Source organism: Quercus suber, unplaced genomic scaffold, assembly GCF_002906115.3.
Source record: "Quercus suber isolate HL8 unplaced genomic scaffold, Cork oak 2.0 scaffold_14, whole genome shotgun sequence".
Taxonomy (NCBI): Eukaryota; Viridiplantae; Streptophyta; class Magnoliopsida; order Fagales; family Fagaceae; genus Quercus; species Quercus suber.
The window spans coordinates 2,324,743-2,343,565 of NW_027069479.1; the positions used below are offsets into that span (position 1 = coordinate 2,324,743).

The 18,823-nt window shown below is 32.0% G+C and overlaps 1 protein-coding gene across 1 annotated transcript; it reads left to right on the plus strand.

The window, feature by feature from the left end:
* The first annotated feature begins 1,962 nt into the window (after positions 1-1,962).
* Positions 1,963-5,350, plus strand: LOC112019262 (probable arabinose 5-phosphate isomerase). The gene is made up of 3 exons (XM_024051796.2): positions 1,963-2,883; positions 4,296-4,519; positions 4,963-5,350. Exons 1-3 carry the CDS (start codon positions 2,239-2,241, stop codon positions 5,117-5,119), a joined length of 1,026 nt encoding a protein of 341 aa, XP_023907564.1. The 5' UTR covers positions 1,963-2,238; the 3' UTR covers positions 5,120-5,350.
* The last annotated feature ends 13,473 nt before the right edge of the window (positions 5,351-18,823 follow it).

Sequence of the window (18,823 nt, forward strand, 5' to 3'; positions counted from 1 at the left end):
TTCATTTTCTTCTTATATCCTCTATGTTGGCAAAATTTCCAAAAAATTGAAGATCAGTAGTTATGTCATCAATCAATTGTTTAAATTGCAAGTTTTTGTAGTTTAAAATTATGCATTAAAAAGAAGTTTATAAATCATATAGTAATTAACATCTAATTGACACAAAATTTGACATGTGTTAAAAGCATAAAGAAACATGCAATTCAGTGACTAGATTTTAAAAATATGTAGTCATGTTAGTTTTTTGATGAAAATTGTAGTCTTAAGCTACAACAAAGTTTGTAGCCAAAGTTTATAAAAAAATATTTATTAAAATATTAATATATTTTAAAAGAGTTGAGTTTAAATTACACCTGATGTAACTTTAAGCAATATTACATCACCCAATATTTTTTTTAATTGGATGTGAAATTTGACAAATTTACTGCTGGATTACACTATCTTTGTATATTCTTCATGCTTGCAAAATTTCAAGATAATCAAAGACCAATAGTTATATCATCGATTAATTATTTAAATTCAAGATTTTGTAGTTTAAATAATACATAAAAGATGAGTTTATGAATTAAATAGTAAATAATATTGATAGGTATGAAAATTGAAAATTGGCATATGTAATCCAATAGCAAGTTATGGGTTATCTTTCTTTATAATAGAAAAAAAAAAAAAAAAACAAAACAAAAAAGGTTATGGGTTATCTCTAAGAGTTACACCAATCCAACCAATTTTAGAAAGTATATTGGCATTGCTTTGTAGGGGAAAATGGGCATTTGCCCTAATTTACAAATTATGTAGCAAAATGCCACTATTTTGAAACTATTCAGCAAAATGTCATTGTTTTTTAAACTCAATTTTAATAAAATCGAGTTATGTGTAAAACTCCCTAAAAATCGAGATCTATATATATTTTTAAGTGAAACTCGACATTAGCAATGTCGAGTTCCACTGAATTTTTTTTGAAAATTTAAGTGACAAAATATGCATAGAACTCAATATTGCTAATATTGAGTTCCAGTTGTAACTCAATTTTGTTAAAATCAAGTTTTAAAAACAGAAATATTTTGCTATATAGTTTCAAAATAGAAACATCTTGCTGGTTTTTTTTTTTTTTTTGCAAAATAACATCATTTTGCTAACAATTTTGTTAGTTAGCAATGTTTTCAAACTATTTAGAAAACTAGCATCTTAAGTCTATTAGACTTGAGTTCGCTGTAGCAACTTGAGTCTTAGAGACTTGAGTTCCATGTGCTGGCAGCGTTGAAGTGGAAAAATTATACACATGGAACTTGAGTCTTTAAGACTTGAGTTCGATGAACACAACAAATAAAGCAGCAAAGAAAGACAACAAACAAAGCAAAGAAAAACCCATCAATGGATGGAGAGGAAGATCAATGGAGAGCAAGAGTAAAGAAAAACCCAGCAATGCATGGACAAAGAGAAAGATCAACTTTGCTCAATTACATCATCAAAACCCAGCAACGCATGCTCCGAGATCGAAGCTACCATGGGGTTGAGTTTTGATTTGTGTTTGGAGGAATGGGTATTTTTTTTATTTTTAGGTTTGGGTTTATGAGAAATGGGTTTGATTCTTGAGGTTCTTCTTCTTCTTCGGTCAAATTCTTCTTCTTTTTTGACTCCTCCTTTTGTAGTTTGTACGTTTCTTCTTTACTTTGTAGCCTATACATTTTTTCTTACAACTATATGGAACTCGAGTGTTAGAGACTCGAGTTCTACGTGGATAATTTGGTCCATCTCAGCTTAGAACTCGAGTGTTTAATGCTCGATTTTTATAATGAACTTGAGCATTTTAGATTCGAGATGCTAGTTTCTTAAATAGTTTTAAAAACATACTAATTAACAAAATTGTTCCTAAAATAGTGTTAAATTGCAAAAATAAAATCATTTTGCTTCATAATTGTTTGTAAATTAAGGAAAAACTGCCCATTTTTCCCTTGCTTTGCCTCGTTGGTATATACTAGTTTTTACCGTCAGTCCACAAAGCACAGTCCTTTCTGGTGTGTGTGCATGTCGGCATGTGCTTTGCCAGAACAAACCACACTGCAAAGCACACTTGCCTCTCCATTCTCCCAACACAAATACTACAAAATATAAATATAATTGACCCCTTCCACCGACGCTCCCTCATACCGCGAAAACCAAACAAACCCAAAACCATAAAAATATTAGTATATTTCAATACAAAACCACCTCTCTCTCTCATTTCTGATTCAAACAAAAATGGGTTCTCTTCCACATTATCTATCATCTTCTTCTTCTTCATCATCAGACTCTAAAATTGACGAAACTACCCTCCTCGATCTCTTCAAATCTCAACAAAGCCACCTCAACTTCTTCTTCCAAAACCTCTCTCTCCCGCAAACCCTAGCCTTCACTCGCACCCTCCTCTCCTCCTCCGGCACCATCTTCTTCTCCGGCGTCGGCAAGTCCGGCTTCGTCGCCAACAAGATCTCCCAGACCCTCGTCTCCCTCAGCATCCGCTCCGCCTTCCTCTCCCCGGTCGACGCCCTCCACGGCGACATCGGCATTCTCTCCTCCTCCGACGTCGTCGTCCTCTTCAGCAAGTCCGGCAACACCGACGAGCTCCTCCGCCTCGTCCCTTGCGTTCGCGCTAAAGGCGCGTACCTGATCTCCCTCACCTCGATTCAGGGCAATGCGCTCGCTGCCGTGTGTGACATGAACGTGCATTTGCCTCTGGAGCGAGAGTTGTGCCCCTTCGATCTCGCTCCGGTCACTTCCACGGCGATCCAGATGGTTTTCGGTGATACGGTCGCTATTGCGCTCATGGCGGCGAGGAACTTGACCAGGGAAGAGTACGCTGCGAATCACCCCGCCGGCCGGATCGGCAAGTCTCTCATTTTCAAGGTCAGGTTAGTTAGTTAGGGTTTTCATATCAATCTACTTTTTCAACAAATATTTATTTTTTATACGTGAATGTTTGCATATTAGTATTTCTTAATAGCTTGATTTTCGTTTGTTTGATTTTAATTATGGATTGTTTTAGACAATATGAGTATTCAATTCATTTAGCGTAGATTTAATTGGTTTTTCCCATATGATGCTGATTTTGAATTGTTAATCATTGGCTATTTAACTCTGCTTGTGTGTGTTTATCGTCATGTATTTTGTTCAGTGTCGGTCCCAAGTTTGGAAAAAAAGGAGGGTAGGGTTGCAGACTTGCAATAGGTTAATGCCATTGTAAAATTTTAAGTTACTTTGTCATAAATGGATCTACTACAGATACATGTTGGGGCGTCCTCAAAGATGACCCCAAAATTTGGGATTAGGGCCTGGCGGTGGTTGTTGTAAATGATTGGGTATTATATTTTGTTGGATTGTTTTTGATGAAATGAGTTATCAATCGGCTTTGATTTGGGTAATTGTGATAATTCTGTAAAGGCTGGTTGAATTTTCTGGTTGCAATTTTGGCTTTGTTGGCTTTTAGTTTGATTTTTTTTTTCCTGTTCGGTTTGGTTTAAGACAATTCTCAGTTGTTAGAAAACCTTGGTGGGGATTCTGGAATGTGTTTTAAAAAAATGGTAGACAGAAAATGAATGATGGATTGGTATTTTCTTTTTAATTGGTAGAGTAGAAATGTGGAAAGAAGGAAAAAAAAAGGAGAGCTTATTTTCTGTCAAGTCCACCATTTCTAATCTTCTCAAAATGTGAGAAAAATAGGAGAGGAAATGTGTTACATAGGTGATTTGATACCATTTGATTAAAAACAATTCAATACAAGGAGTAATTTAATACAAGATGCTTTGTTTTCTTTCCACTTTTATATCCTTCCTCTTAAACACTTATTATGGAAATTATTAATCTCTTCTTTCATCCTTTTTTTTTCCCCCTTTTAAACCTCACATTTCTTTTCTCTTACTTTTCTATTCTCCTTAGCCTAAATGAATCTATGGAGGATGAAAGTTGACATATTCATCTGATATGTGGTAATGAGTAACATTTGTCTCGTAGTAGTTACTATTAGGCAGAGCACACACCTTGTCGACGTGAATGTGATGGTGGTGGTTTGGGTTAGCATTGGCTTGGTATGGTAGTGATGGTGCCTGTGTGGGGAGGTGGGCTTTTTGAAGCTGGCTGCTGATGGTAGAAGATGGTTGCATACTTGCATTGTTTGTGTTTATGGCAAGCTGGCTTGAATTTCTTCTTTGGATATTCTAGTAAATCTGTACAAGTTGTTACTTTTTTATTGTTCTAGGCTTTAAACCTGTAAGGAATAATGGACTTGCATATTGATGGGTATGGCTTATGTGATGGTGCAGGTAAAAGATGTTATGAAGAAGCAAGAAGAGCTTCCAGTTTGCAGGGAAGGAGATCTAATAATGGACCAGTTAGTGGAGCTAACGAGTAAAGGATGTGGGTGCCTTCTTGTCATAGATGAAGAGTATCACCTGATTGGTACATTTACTGATGGTGATCTACGGCGCACACTTAAGGCTAGTGGAGAAGGCATTTTTAAGCTAACAGTGGGAGAAATGTGCAACAGGTAACGTAAGGAAAATAAATTTAGCTTCTTATATCTATATATTGTCAATATTGCAACCACCAGTTATGAGCCGGCTAACAATTCTTTTAAAAATTTAAAGCTGCTTAACAGTCAGTAGGCATTGTGAACAGATTTTACTGTGATTTGTAGCTTCTATTTTTTATTTTTTTTTAATTTTTTTTTTAATATTGCTTAATTGTTTGGATGTTTCTTATTGCTCATTAAATTCGTCTGATTTGGCCAATTGTGATTGGAGACTAAAAAGATATATTTGAATCCTTTTGGAAACTACTCTTGATTAAAATCTTGAAGAAATGGTTGAGCATTCTTTGGGAGAAGATACATTATCTTTCTCACACACAAACACACATCTAGGAAGACTGAGATGGAGAGTGATAAAGACAAACTACAAATTGCTAACAACCTTTTTGGTTATATATCAGGAAGCCAAGAACCATCAGTCCAGATGCAATGGCAGTGGATGCCATGAAGAAGATGGAAGCGCCACCATCCCCTGTTCAATTTTTGCCCGTCATAGATAATCAAAATATAGTAATTGGCATTGTCACATTGCATGGATTAGTTTCCGCAGGCCTTTGATGTGCATATATGCTTGATATGTTTCCTGAGTTTTTATTTCCTTGATGATTCTTTGTACTGTCAATTCTTTTCACCCCTTAGGTATGTGGGCTTCATGTGTACTTCTGTTGTTTTAGTAGCATTGAAGAGAATATGTAATTCATCGAATTCTTATTAATGTATGACTGGGTTTCGCTGGATGTCTACATCCTCTGCTGGCACTGTGCCAATGCAAACGTGACCCTTCTTTCAGTCAATGAGCATATGACAGTTCAAAATCAATCAAATTTTTTTTTTTTTTTTTTTTTTTGAGAAAGTTAATCAAAATCTTTTGATTTGTTCATAACTGCGAAGAAACATCAAATTTGCATGCCCTGCCAAATAGAAGAAAGAGTCGAAAAACAGATTCGAGTTTCCAACAATCACGCAAAGTAAACTGCAAAGAAAGGTGCCTGGTTTTGATTCTCAATGTCTGTCAATTTATTTCATTAGCACTTTTTCTTTTTTCGGTAATAAGTCAAGACTCGAGACTAATTTCCAAATAAGATAAACAAAATAAAGACAGCCCAAAGGTCCAAAAACAAATCCTTCTAGGAGTGGTGGGCCTAGAGAAAGAGAAGTTCGTTGCAAAGCCCAGTTTAGTTGCTGGGGTACATTATTTTACCTTGTGTTATTGGGCCATTTTAATGAAGTCACTATACAGCACACCTTCAAATTTTATATTCTGCATGCCCCAGCTGGGTGGCATATATGGAAAATATTTAGTTTCACACACCTTGTTGCAAATATTTTTATAAGTGCAAAAGTGCATTTTTTGCATGTAAAAGTGTGTGCCACAAGTGTAATAAATACTACTTGACATATATGGACAAATCCTCATGGATGAGTGTAAATGAATTAAATTATTATTTGTAATTAATTGATTGTATAAATAATTCATTTTGTAGTAAAATTATATGTAATTTTTTAACAATACAAGTTGGTGAATCTAATTCTTATAAGTTCATAAATAAAAATTATTCTATCAAATTAATTCAAATAATATAATTTCAACTACATTATTTTAGAAGCAACTACATTCTAGTTATTACTTATTAGCATATATTTGTAAATGTGAAAAAATTATAGTTGTATTTACTACATATGGGAAAAGAATTAATTAATCAAGTAACTTATAGGGATGAGAGGCCCAGATATAGATATTGGACCGTGGGCTGCGCTTGAAGACAAATAAGTACTAGCAAAGGTAGATAGACTATTGAGCCAAAGAAGAGGTCTAGTCACGATGAACAAGAGATGTTGTCCAAGGAGCAATCCCTCATCGGCTGATAGAATAGAGGCCTAATGTCTAACCACCCATCAAGAACTAGGCAGCAGACAACTGTGTTGGGAATGATAAGCTTTAGAAAGGGATGAGTCAATAAAGAATTGATAAATATCTGGGTAGAAAGTTGCTATTATCGAATTGAATGTTCTGCATTAAATGTTCTGCATCTAATCTCTTGGTCGCATTAATGTGGAAGTGAGACCTGGACAGTAACTTTCAGCCTTACAGTTACCCACAAAGACTCTAAGTGGTGTTAATATGACAAGTATCAATGCTAGCAATCTGATCTACGTGTGGAGAGCTGAGATGACAGAAAGAAGGAAAATATAAAGGGGATGAACAGCCCTATAGGAGGGATCATAAAAAAAAACCAGAGAAATATCATTGTATAACCAGGAACTGTAAATTTTGTATAAGTCTAAGAGAAATATATAAGAACAAACCTTCTTCGGACTTGACTGAAGAGAATTTTTCTTGTTCAAACTGTTTATCTTGTTCATTCCAATGTTAACTAGCCTATTGTGATTAATATCATCCTAACTCATTGAACATTCAATTTCATTGTTTTGAGCTCAATGGACCATTGTCCAAACCATTTGGATTGTGGAGCAAAATACCTCCTTACATAACTCATAAGCAAGTTCGAGCTCTCTTGACAAAAAATATGAATACATCTTGAACATGTAATCAATTTGGTAATATTAAAGGACTCCATTGATGCTTCTATACAGAGATGGATTATGAAATGAAGTAAAAGAGATTGCAGCAATGAGCTCGAAATCAGCTCGCTTTAGAAACAAAATTAAATGGACATTTCTAAACTTTTCATACTCGGTTTGGCTTGTTAACATAGCTGCTGGACATTTGGTTGTCTTAAAGCAACACGCTTGCTGCTTCTTCATCTATCTTTACAAACAAAATCAGTTCCACCACAATTACTTTCTTTGATTTCAATTAAACTTGATCATATCTAGTGGTACCCAAACAAATAATTTCAATTAGACTTGATCATAATATTAAAATCTTAAGATTCTCATTGCAGACGATAAGTGCTTTCTGTTTCATCTGTCTTCCCTAATGCCTCTTAGCGAGGCTTGCACCTGCTTGGTTGGCAATATCGCATAGGAAAAGACCAGAAATTTGAACTCTCGAATTACTGGGCCTCTGATACTTTTGAACTCTGGAAAGCTTGGCACCTCAACTGAAACAAATATATAGGTGCTAGACTTAGTTGAGCCCAATATATGTAATTCTTTTGCTAAAAAGCACCCCAAAAAAAGGGTAGAATTCAAGTTCTCTCTCTCTGTGATCAAATAAAAAAAAGTTTTCCTTTTGAGACAACAGTCTGGGTAAAAAAAAAAAGAAAAACTGGGGAGCACCTGTACCATATCCCATGGTCATTTTGTATTTTTCTTTATCTAGTACGCATGGAGCTTTCAGAAGTTATAATCAGTATATCACATCAATCACAATATTATATGGGCCTAACGTACACTTAATAATTCTTTCGCTTGTGAACCCGCCTTATTAGGTGTACCGTAATCCCAAGAAAAATCTTTCTAGGTCCCATGACCATTAGAAAGCACACCTATTTTTTTTTTAATAAAAAAATATTTATGAAATTACCTGTTATATTTCCTGCCCTACCCGATCTTTTTTTTATTTATCAAGATTGGTTCACACTCTGTGCACATTTCCTTGCTAAGTTTGGAAATCAGCTAAAAAATATGTACACTTGATTTCCATGCTTTGTTGGGAGTGATATGTACTGTACGGAATATGAATATTGGAGTGTGAAACTATAATTTAAAAAAAAAAAAAAAAAAAAAGATACAGCTTGCCGTACACTACTAATTATATGATAGGATGAAGTGGTGTGGGTTGGGATGATAGTCTAAATAATTAAATTTTTACTACTATATTGTTATAATTTACAACTTGAAATGTATATATAAACATATAAAAATGTAATACGATAAGCCTAAAATTACAAGAGATATATTGATATATAAGAATTTGATAATTACAATGGTATTTGAAGGTAAGTTGATAACAATGAGAAATGAGGATTAAAACCCGATATTTTTATAAGTTGATAGTTAGGAAAGGAGAAAGAGGATTTGAACTATAGACATTTTAATTGGAAATATCAGAATGTGTCAAAACCAATTAAACTACAAAACTCTTAAGAACCCAAGCACGCTTAAGGGTCACTTTGTTTCACAATATCAGGCTTCTTAAGCAATATAACATTTAAAGAAAATGAATAGTGCAAACCAATTTTTATTATTATATGTGCTTAGAAGAACAATAAAGTCGTAGGATCAGCAATATAAAGAGAGGAAAAGAGAGCAGTGTTGTTTTGAAATATTGTCTTGAAAGCAAAGCAGTATGCATTTCTTTCTTTTGGTCTCTTAGCTGCAACTTCAAGATAAAAGTTCATGCTATAAAAGTCACCATTAACGACCCACTGGTATATCAACTTTTGAAACTGCCAAGGCAACAATACATGTTGTATAATCCGAGTCCAAATTATCTATTTCACTCTTCCTACTCCACTATATACTTCACAAATGAAAACATGCCACATATCCATCTATTTAATTAAATGCTAAATTTATGCCTTTTATTATTTCAATTACCTAAATATGATGGGTTATTTATTTATTTATTTATTTTAGAAAATTGAAATTGTGGGGGGGAAAGACCCAATCTAACGCAGTGGGCCTAGAGCCCCATGTGAGGGTTACTGTGCGTCCGAAGAGAAGGAGGTGGTAAGGGCAAGGCCCATCTGGAAGAAGGATCCCCTGAAGAAAATTGGTTACAATCTGAGGAGATCGTCGTCCGTCCGAAGAGATTTTATTCCTCGGACACGAATAAGTACAGATCAATCAAACGTATAAAAGGTCAGAATAATCTTCCGAGCATTCCTACTGATCAAGATAAGCTCTGAGTATATCTGGAGACGATAAGAATGAGGAAATATCTAAAGGAAAAGCTGCTACCACCGTATTTAAGGCACTGTAACAACTTTTTTGACCGCATTTATGTGGAGAAGACCCCTGAACAATGTAACCTCACCTACCGCCACTCACACAGAGTCAAAGGAGATGCTTGACGTGACATATACTCAACTAGGTTCACAGATAAAGTACAAGTAGACGATGGAGATGATGGGAAAGGAGGACATATAAAGGAAAGAAGCTCTTGATAAAAGGGGGGGGGGGAGGGAGAAAAAGAGCAATAGGGAAGAAAGAAAGGCATGACTGTAGCTCTAAGAACTGTAATCACTACATAATCAATGATATGTCTTTTCGGACACCAATTCATTTCACTTTTACGTGTAAATTCATGCTGGTTTATACTTGGGGGTTGTGATTATCTATTGTCAATTCCATAGTCAATCTAGCTCTTTCACCTATACTCTACAAATTCATTGTTTTGGGCTTAGGCCATAAATCCTAACCCTATAGAAATAATAGAAGACATAAATTTATCATTTAATTAAATAGATAAACATGTGACATGTTTTTATTTGTGAAGTATATAGTGGAACAGGAAGAGTGAGACAGAAGATTTGGACTCGTATAATCTTAGAATCTGAAAATTTGAAAAGTAAATTTTCCCTAGATAATAAAACAACTAAATACATAAAAGTACCCAGGTCGACACATGTTCAATAGTCAAAGAACAAGGAGGGCAAAGTTCCCCATTGTAAAAGAAGAAGAAAAAAAACTAATTATGAACAAAACGGAGAGAGCTAAATTTCCAAATATTGAAGGACAGAGAAATAGTATTTGGGCCAAATAATCTTCAATTGGTTAATCTTCTATAGAAGATCTAGTTGCTTTACATTTCACAATGACCGGTCATTGACTTGGATAAGTCCAAGCTTTCAACCTAGCTTACAAAAACTTTTGGACAAAATTCTTCATATCCACCAGATTAAACGGCAATGGTGTTTTTAGGGTTCTTATCTCAATAGCATCTTCAAGCTTGAAATCTTTGAGAAGTCTCATACCTAAAGTTATTTGTTCACATATTTTGGTTATGTTTGTATGTGCACAGTTTATTTCTAGTACCTTATTTGCATAATGTGAGACAAAAAACTAAAAAATAGCTTATTTAGAAAAAGATGGAATTTAGATTATTTAAAATAAAATTGAGACCCAGAAACTATAGCCAAACTCACTAACTTATTTTTTCTTGAAACCCCTAAAAAGTAATAAAATATATTCTATCAACCCCAAGCTGCAATTGCTAAAGTAGATAATTTAATCATCCTTTATATATATATATATATATATATATATATATATATAACTACAATAATAACTCATTTTATTACATAAAATCATAGTATACGACATTTACAATTATTTTCATTGTGTAGATAGATGGAGTTTGCATTTTTTTTTAAAGAATCTATTTGATTGGAGTGAGAAAGGAGAGGGTGAAAAAATGAGGAGAGAATGGTTTGGGTGATTACCATTTTCCTCTGTTTGCTAAAAAAGAAAACTCAACAAAAAGAAAGAGGTGGGGGAGGGGTGGACCAAAATTTTTTCCCCCATCTTCAAAAACGGAGAAAACTCCCCCGATAGGAAAAGAGTGCAAAAATTTACAATTTTGCCCCATCTATTAATTTGTTTATTAAACGGAGAGAAAACATTGGAGAAGGCTACCCCGTTAAGAAAAAGAAATGCACATTTACAACTTTGCCCATCTTTTTAATTTGTTTATTAGGTGCGATTTTAACAAATTTAGTTAGTCAATTTTTTTTTTTTACTTATATAAAATAGATGAATTGAGAAAATAAAATAAAATAATAAATGTAATATGTATTTTTATACGATATCATATTTACTAATTTTATAATTTATATGTTTATTATATAATAATAAAATGATTATTTCTTATGTAATAATATTATAATAATTAAAATTTATCCCCTTTCTTTTTTTTCCAACCAAGCCAATGAAAAATTATATTTATTTTCTATTTTCTTTTACAAAACGAGCATTTTCTTTCGTCATATTATTCTATTATTTTCATATCTTTCATCACTTCAATTTTGACCTTCTTAAAGTCTTAACTAATTAAACACACCCTTGAACAAATTATTTTTGGACAGAATCATTTAATGAGTTGGACTGACTTAAGATGTATATACAGAATATAAAGGTGATGTGAAATGTCATAGGACAATGGATATATTTTTTTACAAAAGACGACAGTGAATAGTATCAATCCGTACAATTATGCAAGCAAAAGTTCTCGTTTTCATGAATATGAACTCAAAGGAAACTTAATTAGGAGTCAAATAAATTGAATGAAACATAGCTTTCAAGTTGTTATGAGTTTATGACACCAAGCCTTCGATCTTTAATTTTTTGCTGCCCATAATTCACCAGTACGTCGCTTAAATAAGACGGGTGGCAAACAAAAACGGTTCGACTGGTTGGTCCCCTCACTGTTTAGTACTGTTTACATGCATAGCGCCATTGACACCTTCACCATGGACTCAAGTACGAATTATTAGCAACTTCACTGGTTTTCCAAAACTTGAGTACAAAATCATTTATTTCATATATATATATATATATATTTTGATAAACCTATTTCATATATATATATATATATATATGCCATTGACACCTTCACCATGGACTCGTGTACGAATTAATAGCAGCTTGTCTGGTTTTCCAAAACTTGAGTACAAAATCATTTATTTCATATATATATATATATATATGTTGAGTTTTTTTTTTTTTTTTTGAGGGGATATAAGTTGAGTTGGCAAGCATTAGCTATCTTTTAGGCTCACTAATATATATCATTTTTTACTTATTGCTAATAATCGGCCACATTAATACGTGTTAAATTTTTTTGTATCTCTAAACTTTATTTATCATATTAAGTATGTCACAGGTTTTTTTTTTTTTTTTCCACAATTTTTTTTACAAGATGATGAGGTGTAAATGATAACCCATAAAGTTATATTGGTAAAGACCTAAAACCAAAATTAATAACCATTGTAGAACTTAATAAATGCGAGTTAAAGAGCTCTGTATCTCAGTTGCCACCTCTTAATGTTTCTAACATTTGGATTCAACTCTCCTATTACCCACAATTATCGAATTACCAAAAAAAAAAAAACTTAACTTAACAATATTGAAATATATGGGGAAAAATATTGTGTACTTTATCATTCTTCTTATGTCATATATTGTATGGACATAATTATTCTCACATTTAGTGTGCATTTGGATACCGCTTATTTTGTTGAAAACTGAAAATAATAAAAAATTATTTTTCAGTTATTGTTCACTTTTAAAATTACTATTCACATGCCTATTTGCACTGTTCATGTCCCATGAATAGTGCAATAGGCACTAGTTTAAAAAAAAAAAAAAAAAAAAAACCCGAAACTCTAGATGCGCAAAACAAACGAATCCTTAATTTCAAAACTTATTAACTTGTGCAATTGTGAGTGACCAACATAAAATAGAGAGTTGCATAGGGCAAAAAATGTTGACACTTACAATGAAAAAGTCAAAAAATTATGAAATTAAGTGTGCGTATCGCATTATAAAATTTGCCAATTTATTTTATTATTTAGCTTATTTTTTTTATTATTTAACTTATTTTTTTATTATTTATGAATTTCATTGTACTTTTTGATATTATTAATAAGTTTTACTATTTTACTTTATCTAATTTTTACACTTATCTATAATATTTTAACAAAAAAATTTTAATTTTAATAAAATAAACTAATTTCAAACTGACCTAAATGTGATTAATTGTATCTCGTGAATTACTCATCACATGCTAGGTCTTCGGATTCGGTTTGAATGGTTATCTGTCACCCTTAGCTGTAATCCAAAATAAGTTACTGACTACGCAAAAGCTCCAATTATTTTTTTCTTTATAATCTGGTTCTTTCAACACTACAATCACTTCGAAGTGACATGACAGATCTGATTGTTAGAAAAAAAAAAGGCTTTGGCAAAATAAATCGATTGTGAGCGGCAGATATATATAGTGATGGCGATTAATCATGCTAGTCTACCAAATGTGATAATTGTGATAAAATCCTAAAATGTATATAAAAATGTGTGAGGTTAATGTTTTTGTTAAAATATTCTAGTATGATTCGAAATGGAGCAGTAACCGTACGTACCATAAAAGTCTAATCCAACCATTAAAAGTAGATGTGAGTGGGACTAATACAGCCCAAAGTCTAAGAGCATTCACATTAAATTTACTATAGTTAATGTGAGTGCTGTCAAATTTAACCACTAAGTTTAATTTTTTCTAATTCATGATATATTTTAGATAGTAAGTTATTATTAGTAGATAAAAAGATGTTATTAGTGTTGAGTCTAAATTAGAATCAGTAATGATCTACTACCTAAATTTATCACTTAAATTTAATGAACGAAAGATTACTCTTTTATAATAATTAAGTATTTTTTTAACTGGTCCTCATTTGGATTTATCACCTAATTTTTTTTTATTTGAGAGTAAGAATTTGTCACATTGATATTTTCAAACACAAAAATATTTAATACTTGCCACTAAATCATTTTTTTACTTACCAATAATAACTTGGCACATTGTTAATAATTTCAAACATAACAATTTTCACTATAGTTAAGTTGACACATTTTTATTGGTCTCATCTAAATCGATCACTAATGTTACTTTTCTTTTTTAATCTACTAATAACAACTTATAACAATTTAATACATGACAATCGTGGATTTAAAAAAAAAAAAAAAACTCTGCAATGAACCAAACTGTTCTTGAGCTCAGTTCAGCAAAACGCTTGCTTATATTCGTTTGTTTGGCAAACAAGCCAAGCTCAAATCTAAGTTTATGTTTGAATATTAAACAAACTAAATTTGAACATAATAATGTGTTCATAAATAGTTTGTGAACATGAGGCTTGATTTAATACACACACACTTGTCTAAAATTTACTTATATAAACTTTTTTTTTTTTATTTTTTTTTATAGAAAGTACTTATATAGACTTAAAATTGGATTATGCAAGTTTGTAAATATGTCCATTTGACATCAAATTAAGAAACAATCTATTCATGGGAAAATTTCATAGATTTGTAAAAAGGTATAAAAAAAAAAAAAAACTAATTATGGTTTTACTTTTTTTTTTCTTTTTTTTTTTTTTGAGAAGGATATTTATGGTTTTACTTAGTATAGGAAAAGAATAAGTTAATTAAATAACTCGTGAATAAGCTCAAATTTGTTTTAACATGAACTCAGTGATGGCCTAATGAATTGTTTCTAGAGTAGTCATTAAGAAACATAAATTATACAAAATTTAATAAAAAGAAAACTTGAATATATTGACATCATCAAAAAAAAAAAAAAAAAAAAAAAAGCAAATACATGAATTTTTACGATTTCCTTCTATCAATAAAATAAAAAAGCAAAAAGAGACTGATAAGAGATAAAGTGAGAATTGAGAATGTTGAAATGAGAGTAATAAAGTGAGAAAAAGTCTAAAATGATGATATAAACGAGAGAGAGAGAGAGAGAGAGAGAGAGAGAGAGAGAGAGAGAGAGAGAGAGAGAGAGAGAGAGAGAGAGAGAGAGAGAGAGAGAGAGAGAGAGAGACGAATGATAGTTGCTATGATTGTGAGCTAAGTCATCGAGGAGAATTCACAATCACAGTATCTCTTTTAATACTATTTTTTTTTTAGTAAAATGGGATTGGAGATTATGTTTTATGGAATGAGTTGAACAAGTTACGAATTTGAAAAATTAGGATTTTTTATTATTTTTTTTAAATGGGTTTTTTTGCTGAACATTTTCTTTTTCAATTGTTTTTGTTTGGACTATTTTTGGACTTATATTTTATTATTATTATTTTTGTTTAAGGGGTTAAGGATTATGTTTGGAAAGCAATATTATTTTTGTAAGAAATGTTATGTCCACAACATATTTAGGTGGCCAGGGCCGGCCCTAGGCCTAGGCCATGGCCTAAGGCCCCCAAATATGGAGGCACTATGGGTTGGTTTTATTTATTTATTTATTTTAAATTAAAGAAAAAAAATGTAAGTTAGGTGTAAATTTTTTCCAAGGCCTAAAATATTAGAGTTATAGAAGCATATTACAAGTTTTATTATATAAGTCTTATAAATTGATATGTCACTAATTACATGAAGTAATTCAATACTTATTTATTCTTTTGTTGAAATGTCACATCATTGCTACATCAGTTTGTAAAATTTTTGTAAAAAAATTTATAGTAAGTTTAGCATTTTCTCAAAAAAAAAAAACCAAAAAAAAAAGGAAAAAAAAAGAATTAATAAGAATGCAACCTAATCTCCATTAAGTGAATGAAAAATGCTAAAGTTAATACAAATTTTACAAAAAAACTTATAAACTAGTGATGTGTCAGTCATATGATTGGTGTAACTTAAACAGTATAATAAATGAATGTTTGAATAACTTTTTTTTAATTGGCGATATGCTAGTTTATAAAACCTATATAGTAAGTATTATTAGCTCATTTTGGGTGAATTAGTCATATTAATAAGTATGAATTAATAATAGATTTGAAATAAAAAAAAAATATATATATATATAATAAAAAACTAAATATTATTTAAATGACATTTAGATGTAAAAGACCCCTTTAAAATTTCCACATTAGGCCTGAAACTATCTTGGGCCGGCCTTGTAGGTGACTACCTGCTATTAATGGTTAAAAAAACTTATGTTAGTAGTATACCTAATTTAAAACCAGCATTAGCTTGTCTAATTCTAGTGAACTTAGCATTACTATACTTTTGTTGAACCAAAATTCTTGAGATTTTCAAGTCAAGGTGTTTAGTTTTTTTTTTTTTTTTTTTTTTTAATAATGGCTACAACAATAAAATATTGATGTAACAAATTCTTATTTGTTTTTGTTTGGGCCTATAGCTAAAATGTTTTTTTTTTTTTTTTTTTGAGAATGAGCTAACATGTTTTTAGTTCCCAATAACGACTCAATAGTTTGTAAAATAATGGGTAAGTTTAGCATTTTTTTTTTTTAATTTTTTGAAAAAGAGAGCGAAAAAAAAAAGGGCATGGAGGGTGGGGGCGGAACCCTACAACACAACCAGTGTCCGTGATTTTAAAGTAAAAGAAGTGATTTATCAGAATGAGGACAAGCCAAGCCGAGAGAGGGGCATTGATGAGAGGGACACAACACCAAGTTCGTGCGATCCACGTTCTTGGAGGTCCCAGTCCTTCCTCTTCTTAAGGACGCCACGTGGCATGCTACGTGGTGGTGGGCTAGTGAGTAGTGAAAAGGAAGGACGACCTCTCTCTGTCTCTGATATAGACGGAGTGATGGGACTGTGTGTTTTGGGCATGTCACTGTAGCCGACATATGTGACAGCAGTGCACGTGAGGTATTGCACGGTTGTGAGGGCCCATACCCCAGATTGGGTCCCACTTCTTTTCTTTGCTTTTTTATTTTTTTATATTATTTTATTATAATATATTATATACATTTTGGTCAAAAATCAAAATCGTACGTCCCGTCAGATTGACCATAGAATGCGGGTTTCTCGTACGAGAGATAAGGGCATTCCAACAGTAAACTTATGTATATCAGTAGTATATGGAGATGCTACCTGTACAGTACTCTGTACTGAGATATTCTAATTCCACTGCAGCTAAATCAAACATCAAATATATAATATAATTAATTAAGGACATCCTTTAGATACATTTTAATATTGCACTAGAGTTATTTTTATAAAAAGCCGAGCAATTTTCGATTTTTTTTTTAGTGGATTTTTTCAAAAAAATTAAAATTAAAATTGAGGCAAAAATACAATTTTTGATTTTATATTTTGAGATTATCAACACAGTTGGTAATAGTCAATTTGGTCCCAATTCACTAAAAGAAAAAATGCCGACATATCAAATAAATTGCACAATTAAAGGTCTGTTTGGATACTATTTATTTTGTTGAAACTGAAAACTTATTGTTGAAAGTATTGTAAATAAGAGTTAAAATTAACTGAAATAATACAGTGGAGCTCATGAATAATAACTAAAATAAGCTAAATAGTGAAATCATTTTCATTTTTTATTGGTATCGAAATGGAGGCTAAGTTAATCTTTTTAATATCATATGTGTCAACTGTGTAATCTATTTGCCACAAACATTTTCCATTGGTAAGTTTACAATAGAGACTAAATTGATTGTAATTGTAAAATAATAAGGACCAAATAAATTGCTACCAACATAACGGATTGAACTCCTCTCTTTCTCTTCTCCCTCTTCGTTCATTCTGCCTTAGATCTCCCATCTCATCAGCTCTCCCATCTCAGCTCCAATCATTCTCAGTTGCCTATTCTCTTCAACATAAAGCAAGAATGATCTAAACACAAAATTGACCCAAAATCAACCCAAAATTAATAGAAATTCAAACTAAATTCAATGAAAAATTGCAGTAGCATTTCTCCTCAACCCTGAAAACCCATTTCACATCAACCCAACTTCATCTTGGCACATTTCATCTCATCCCAAAAACCCCATGTTCTAGTCATGTTTGAGATCAAGTAATAAACATAGAGAGAATCGCTGCCGTGGCACGATGCATCCGTGATTCCTTAGAATTGTTGCCAATCAGATTGAAAGAAAGAAGTTGGGTCTTCACTAGGTCAGATCAAGAAAATGGTAGAGGACAATAGTAGGTTTAACGGTGGGTCAAATTGAGAGAGAGGGAGGACATGTGGTCCAAATGTGCCGTTTGTGTCCAACACTAGGGTGATGTGGGTTTAAGTATATATTCATTATTTTCCTATTTTAGACTCATCACCAATTATTATGTTTTCTAGGTGTGATTGGTCACCTATATCTAGTTATTACCTAATTAGTTAAGAATTGCCCTAATGATTTATAAGCTAAAAGGGTAAGGCAAAAATGTCTTGAAAATGTGAATTAGTGTGTAATTGTAGAGAGGGCTATATTTGTTTTTAGTAACTTTAAAAAATCAATATCTCTTTACGTAGAACCTTAGTCTAAAAGACCAACCATTGACTTAATAACCATCAATCATGTATTTTGTTTTTTCCTAATAGTGACAATGCAGTGTAAGTTTAAAAGCCCACATTTAAAAGATAATTTTATACAAATCCCAAAACTCATTTAAGCATACAATGTTAGTTTGAGGGTAAAAAAAGATTGATATTTTTCTTAGTAGTATCTAACATCACAGCCCACATAATACATAGAATAACAAAAAAGAGAAATATAAATATAATCTAATATGAAATTCAACTCCTAAAGATATCAGTATTAGGTTCTGAATGCCCCGATTAACATAGCTTTTAAGACTCAAACACAATAGTTAAAAATCGAGTCTTAT